Genomic DNA, 6,960 nt, shown 5'->3' with positions numbered 1-6,960 from the left:
GGCCCGGCGGGGGGGGAGGTCAAGTGCCTAACGGAGGTGGGCACATTCCCTCTGCCGCCTGCAGGGGGTCGTGGCCCGTGCTGGCCCCGGGGCTGGTGTCGTGTGGGGCACTGGCCTGTCCTCAGTGGGGAGCGTGGGGCTTGTTTGCGTGTTTCTGGGGAGCTGGCCTTCGTGCTGTGCCTCACACTCTGCCCCGCTCTCCTCCCTCACTGGCCATCTTCTTAGTTCATCTGCGTGGGACACAAGTTGGAACATGTTTTCCCTGTTCAGTAACTAATGATTCTTCCCTCTTGTATGTCTCCTCCCTCCAACAGTCCTTCCCCCTTAAAAGGAAGTAAACCTAATATTTAACAGTAAGGTCTGACGGAGCCTGAACTGTCCTATTAGAGAGGGCCTCCTGCATCTCGTCATCAGTACCCACCACGTGCCCCTCAGCGTGTCGGCGGCTCCCTCCCGCCTGCTCCCAACGCAGGTGCATCTCCAGGATCTGTGTCGCAGGACGGCACACCCCGAGAAAGGGCTCGGGAGCCAGGGTGCCCGGCCGCGGGGTCAGGGAGGTGCATCGTGTCAAGGTCACAAAGCGACGGGGACCAGGTGGCTTTCCGTGACCCCTGAGCGGAGGAGGCGCGGAGGTTGAACACTTGGAATCAGCCAGCCCAGCGGCTGCGGCCCTCCGTGTGCTGCTGGCATGTGGCTCTGTGTTCTCCTCACAATGTGTTGTTTATGTAACTTGTCTTCCAGCAAATGGCCTTGTGCACAGGGTCCCGAGGCGGAGGTGTAGCGTGAGTGAGAACGGCAGCTTCTGGGCTTTTGCCCGGGCTTCCGTCTGAGTCGGTACAAACACTCAGAAACCTGCGTTTTCTTCCGTGGAAGCACCTGCCGTGTCGGGAGGGTGTCTGCCTCAGCCTGAGGCTCGGTTCCTCATATTCGAGGGTTTCCTGAGCTGCTAGGACGGCCGGGACCAGTGGAAGGAAGGTGAGTGACAGGCGTCCCGGGCAGTGGGGGGTGGCCCGTCACGCGCGTCGCAGACCTCCTCAGCCCGTGACTCAGACCCCTGTGCTCGGCCGGGGGCTCCGCACAGCTGTGAAGTGAGCGGCGGCACTTCCGCCTGCTGCAAGGCCCGCTGCCTGGGACCTCCCTGGAGGCCACGCCTGTCAGCTTCCGGAGGCTTCCGTGACGAGCCCGTTCCTTAATGAAAGGCGCTCACACGGGCGTAGCTCTTTCCAGTTAAACTCAACGGGGCAGGTCTTGGAAAGACCATCCTAGAGACTCAGTCCCAGTCTTCCTACCAGTCATGTCGGAGCACCTTCCCCTCTACGTTCTGTCACTACTGATCTCAAACGGTCCTAGATTCCTTTTAAAAAGCTTCCTGGAAAGTCAGCTTTATGAGAACAGCACCGTGTATGGCGGTAAATGCCCTAGGACAGTGTCACAATAAGCAGCAGCCTCGAGCCCTGCACCTCGCTGGGAGCAAAGCCTGGCGCAGGCTCAGCACCACGCCCAGGCCCTGCCGTGGCCGGTCGCTGTTCCTACCGGCACCCAGCTGGTTCTGTCCCCGGGGCTTGGTTCCTGTACTGAACGTTACTGCCAGGACTCCATCAACTGCCTTAGGAAGTGCCTTCCACGGAGAGTCTGGGTCATCTGCTCAGGGCGGTGCCGAGGGTCCTGAGGTTCAAGGCGGAACATGTCACAGATGAAAGCATAACACTCTTGTCTCTCTAACCCTCACTCCAGGATGTTTTTATTGTTTTGAGAGAGAGAGGAAGGGGAAGAGAGAAACATCGATTGGTTGCCCCGATCAGGGATTGAACCCACAACCTCGGTATGGACCCTGACGGGAATCAAGCCACAGCCTTTGGGTGTACGGACCCCACTCCCACCCCCCGAGCCCCGGCCAGGGCAGCGGACGTGTCCAAAGGACAGGCTCCCAGGGGCTCTCTCCTCAGAGCTGATTCCTAAAGCGGGGCCATTGGGGTAGGAGATGGGGATCCTGGACGCACATGGTTCTGACAAACAGAACCCACTGCGAATCCCTGTGGCTCGAGCACCACCACTGCCACGGCATTTCCCGAAAAATCCTCTCCATGCCGTGGGGTTTCAGTGTAAAGGAGCAACAGGTACTAGTTAGTTCAGGGGTGTCTCTAGGCCGCTTGGAGCCTTGGGCACTATTGCGTTTTTATTGATGGCGCTGCTGTCCTGTCTCGGGCACAGTGCTGCGCCGTGGCACCCTGATGGCGGCGGGACCACAGGCCTGTGGCTCGCCCTCTCCGCTGAACTCCCACCACAGGGAGCACCTGCTGCAGACACATTTCACCTGGGGCCTATCCTGTGGCGACTGTCATAGACTGGCCTTTACATTAGAAGGAGTCACATGTGTTTATTCATACGACGTTTTGCTTCTGTTTCATGTATGTGAACTAGCACCGACTCTGCCCGCAGCCCCGCTGCGTCACCGCTGGGCCACGCCGAGGCCGTCGCTCTCGATGAACGGGATGTCCGCGTACTTGGCGTTGCTGTCCGCCCACTGCTGCAGGGCGCCGCTCAGGATCTCCTGCGACAGGCGGTGCGCGAACTTGGACACCACGACTTTGGGCTCTGCGGGCTGTGCGGGCTCCTCCGCCTCCTCCACCGCCTGCACCTCCTCCACCGCCTGCACCTCCTCCACCTCCACCTCCTCCTCCACGCCCTCCACCTCCTCCACGTCCTCCACGTCCTCCACGTCCTGGGTGACGGGCGTCGGCACCCGCGGCTCACACCTCTCGATGGTGGTGGGGAAGGGGAAGGTCTGCTTGGACTTCATGCAGCCCATGCTGCGCGGACGCCGTGACCGTGACCGGCCCGGAGGCTACCTCAGCAGCATCTTGGGAAACGCCTGTCCACGGGATGCTGACCGTGCTCCCCGGCACCTGGATGGCGCCCCTTCCCCTCTTCACATGGGGCGTCTGCCTGTGGAGAGAGAGGAGTTTCACGGTGAAGGCCTGGCACGCAGCAGCCCTTATCCCTCAGCTCCCACGTCCTGCAGGGGCCAGACGCCAGCTCTGTCTCATCAGCAGAAACCAGGAGAACCGCTCGGAACGTGGCCAGTGACCAGAGAGGAACATGTTTGTTCACGGTCGGGAAAAGTTTACGACCCTGAAAACACAGTTCAACGCCTCTAGCTGAGATCCACTGTGGTGGCCGGACGACGGACGCTGGTCTCTGGACCCCATCGCCGCCTGCGAGTGAAGGAAGCTCCCGGGACACGGCGTGCCCATTGCTCACACACCATCTATGTAGCTTCACTTCCTGTGAGTACTTGGGTGGGTTTTGTTGTTAACTTCCTCACTCTGCAGGGGTCTTACACAGGGTGACTGCAAGCCAGGGCTCAAACATACACCACAAATATACAATCTTTTTAAAAGGCTTTATTGTTGAAACTTAGATATGTCCCCTCCCCCTACCCCCTCCTAGGCCTTCACCACCTTACTGTCTGTGTCCATGGGTGATGCATATGTGCACCTGGTTTTCTGCTGAATTGGATATCCCTGTGAAAAGCTCAGATTAATTTAAAATAAGGTTAAAGGTTCCTTACCTGAATATCTCATTCTTACTCTTATTTGGGGTGCTGACAAAAAAAGGGGCTCCAACAAACCACCACTCCTCCTGGGAGGTAGGTGGGCATCCATCCCGCCCAGGCCTCTCACTGCCCATTGAGGGGTTTAAGGAGCCCGTCCCTTGCGGCTGTGCGTGTGGGCGCGCACCTGAAATGCCGATGGCGCCCAGGAAGGCGCGCTCGCCTGGCTTTCTCCCTTCCGTCCTCCCTCAATCTCAGCGCATCAGAGACCGTGCGACTGTGTTCTGTGGGCTGTCGGGCCCTTGGCAGCAGGTTGGCCGTTTCTCTCGCTGCAAGGGGGCCGCAGCCTTGTGATGTGTCTGCTCAGCTTCCGACGGGCGCACTGAATGCAGCTCTTACACAGGCGCCCTCCTGGAGGCAGGCAGCCTTCGGAGTGCGGTCAGGCTGTGCGCCGTCCTTAGTGGTCGGGTCAGACCCAGCTCCAAGAAGTCGCAAAATAAGCCGGGTTGATTGATGTCGGCGACACCAATCTTAAGGAGTAGCAATCAGTGTGCGTTTAATTATTGTCAACAGTTCATAATGAAAGTCCAGAATGGTGGCCCTTGCCCAGGCCTCACTGCTGTACGTGTCAGTTTCTGTAGTCTCCCCAGTTCCTCCCATCGCACACTGGTTCCCCTGCGGCCCCTGGGAGGTGGTGCGGGAGCAGGAGGAAGCCCAGCCGTCTGCTCTGTGGCGTCCGCTCTGTGTGCCTGCTCTGAGGTGACGGCAGAACCGGGCAGGGAGTGTGGCGGCCCGTTCACGAGACCCCACTTCCTGGAGCCGAGCCGCCCGGGCTGGGCGTGGCCAGCACAGACGACGTGGCCTCTGCTTCGTGCCTTGAGGGGTGGCTGAGGGGACTGGACCTGGTTGACCTGAAGATGATGCTGGGGACCCAGGAGTGCCAGGTGCAGGAAGGCCGGGAAGCGTCTTTCTGGCGTCTTAGGTTTGCAGAAGCGGTTTCATCAGACCTAGTGCCAGCTCTGCCCTCTCACCAAAACCAGCGTTAAGCCTGGACAGAACAAATGTCCAAGCTACAGAGACTTCTTAGGCGTTTACTGAGCCAAACTGAGGACGTGTTCTGGGGAGCAAGATCTCAGGTGATCCAGGGAGGGACCGCCTTACAGCTTCTTCTTCCCTTCGGAGATGGAGGAGGAGCCAAGGAAGATTCCACGAGGGAGGGAGGGAGCCAGGCAGGGCTGGACGGCCTCTCTTGCACACTTAGAAGGAAGGATGTCACAGGGGCATTTCCAGGTGTGTGAACCCAGATGCAGGCAAAGATAAGCCTTTTAGGAATCGGTTACAAGCTGGGCCTGACTCCCCACCGGAGCTGCCCAGTTGGGAACTTGTGTTCACGCCGCCCTGTGGGGTCCCTTCCATAGGACCCGTTCGTCCACGTCGGGCCTTGTCAGGCCCTGCACAGCGGGCAGCACCGAGGGACCCCGAGGGAAGGCGGGCAGCTGTAAGGCCACAGCAGATCTGCTGCGGCGGCGCTGGCATTGTCATGGGCGTGGACCCTGGCAGAGGCTGGGGGACGGAAGCAGGACTTTAGAAAGGGGCGGGGGGCTCATCAAGAGCGCTTCCCTGCAGGCTGGGAGGGGTGCCCAGGAAGGCTCCGTCCGTCCGTCCGTCCGTCCGACCCTGCACACCAGTACTGCTGGGCCCCGACACCAGGGGTCAGTGCTGGGCGCCCTGGGGGTTTCACGCCAGCCCCGGAGCAGAGGCTCCAAACACATCAGGCCTTTCGCGACGACCTGCTAGTGGGGCCCTAGGAGTCGGGGTGCACCGGCAGGGCTGGCCAGACTTCCCTCGGGGCCACCAGCACGCAATGTGCGAGCTCTGTGCTCTGTTACACCGCTCGGGCCGCTGTTTTGCACAAGCCTCATGGACAACACATGAGCGTGAGCCATGGCTGAGTTCTGACAAAGCCTCATTTACGGAAGCAGGCAGCCAGCCACGGCCACGCGGATCAGTGCAGACAAAGGCCCATTCTCACGGGGTATGATTCAGTCCATTTCAGGGAAGAAACCCCAGACTCCTGCGGGCAGGACCCACAGGCCGGGGCAGCTGTGAGGAGGAGAGGCCCCCGTGCTGGCCCCCGAGGGCAGCCTGTGCACGCAGAGGATGCGAAAGAGCTGAGCGGCTCCCATCGCCCGTCAACTCAACGTTATCCTCTGGGATCCACCTACATGTTCCTTTTATGTTTTCATTGACTTTTTAGAGAGAGAGGAAGGGAGAGGGAGACGGAAACATCGATGGGAGAGGAGCGTCGTCCATCAGCTGCCTCCTGCACGCCCCCTGCTGGGGGATCAAGCCTGCCACCCAGGCATGTGCCCTGACCAGGAACCCCACTGTGACCTCCTGGTTCATGGGTTGGTGCTCAATCACTGAGCCACATCGGCCTGGCTAAATATTCTTGAATCTTCCAGTCCTGTCTCTATCCACGTCAGGGCAGTGTTTTCCCTACCAGTGGGGTGTGCTTTTTATTCATCTGCAAGCTATATGTACAGTACGGAGTTTCCTCAAAAAATTAAAAATGGAACTGCCATTTGACCCAGTGAGCCCACTCCTAGGAATATATCCTAAGAAACCCAAAACACCAATCAGAAAGGATATATGCACCCCTATGTTCATAGCAGCGTAATTTACAATAGCTAAGATCTGGAAACAGCCCGAGTGCCATCAGTCAATGAGTGGATAAAAAAGCTGTGGTATGTGTACACCAGGGAATACTATGCAGCTGTGAAAAAGAAGGATCTCTGACCCTTTGGGACAGCATGGAGGGCCCTGGAGAGCATTATGCTGAGCAAAATAAGCCAGGCAGAGAAACACAAGCATCACATGATCTCACTCATACGTGGGATCCCATGAACACAATAAACTGAAGAACAAAACAGAAACAGAGGCATGGACCCGGGGCTGACGGACGAATCTCAAGGGGCAGATGGGAGCAGCGGACAGGAAGAGATCAGCCAAAGACCTTGTGTGCACACAGGCATTGCCCATCCCTCAGCACAGCTAACAGTGGGGGCAGGAGGCAGGTGGTGGGAGGGGGAAGCCAGGGGACGCTTCAATACTGTCAGCAATAAAGATGCAAATAGAAGCAGCGATGGAAGGGGACAGAGTTGGCCCCCAGACCCGCCACCTTGGCTGAAGGACTGTGGACTGAAGGCAGCTAGCCCTCTGCTTTCCCTGGTTCTCCAGCATCAGGTGCCCGTTCCCTTTTGTGAGGGTCCCCTTTCTTAGACCTGAGCAAACCTCACTAGACCCGCGGCCGCCAACCTTTCAGGCCTCACGGCCACCAGTGGTCCGCGGACCCCCAGCTGGCGAGCGCTGCACTAAACCACCCCATTTATTACACGTTTCTGGTC

General features: G+C 58.8%; 1 protein-coding gene across 2 annotated transcripts in view; it reads right to left on the bottom strand.

Moving 5' to 3' along the window:
* Nucleotides 1-1,333: 1,333 nt before the first annotated feature.
* LOC106727165 (chromosome unknown open reading frame, human C2orf88) overlaps nucleotides 1,334-6,960 on the bottom strand; it is a 12,720-nt gene continuing 7,093 nt past the window's right edge. For both annotated transcript variants that reach the window (XM_014544770.1, XM_014544769.1), the window contains exon 2: nucleotides 1,334-2,946. In XM_014544770.1, coding sequence (XP_014400256.1) covers nucleotides 2,450-2,809 — 360 coding nt within the window. In that variant the 5' untranslated portion in view covers nucleotides 2,810-2,946 and the 3' untranslated portion in view covers nucleotides 1,334-2,449. The remainder of the gene's footprint in view (nucleotides 2,947-6,960) is intronic.

This window comes from Myotis brandtii, unplaced genomic scaffold, assembly GCF_000412655.1.
Source record: "Myotis brandtii unplaced genomic scaffold, ASM41265v1 scaffold381, whole genome shotgun sequence".
NCBI classification, from domain to species: domain Eukaryota; kingdom Metazoa; phylum Chordata; class Mammalia; order Chiroptera; family Vespertilionidae; genus Myotis; species Myotis brandtii.
The sequence above is the reverse complement of the archived record's forward strand: the minus strand, read 5'-3'. Positions and strand labels throughout refer to the sequence as shown.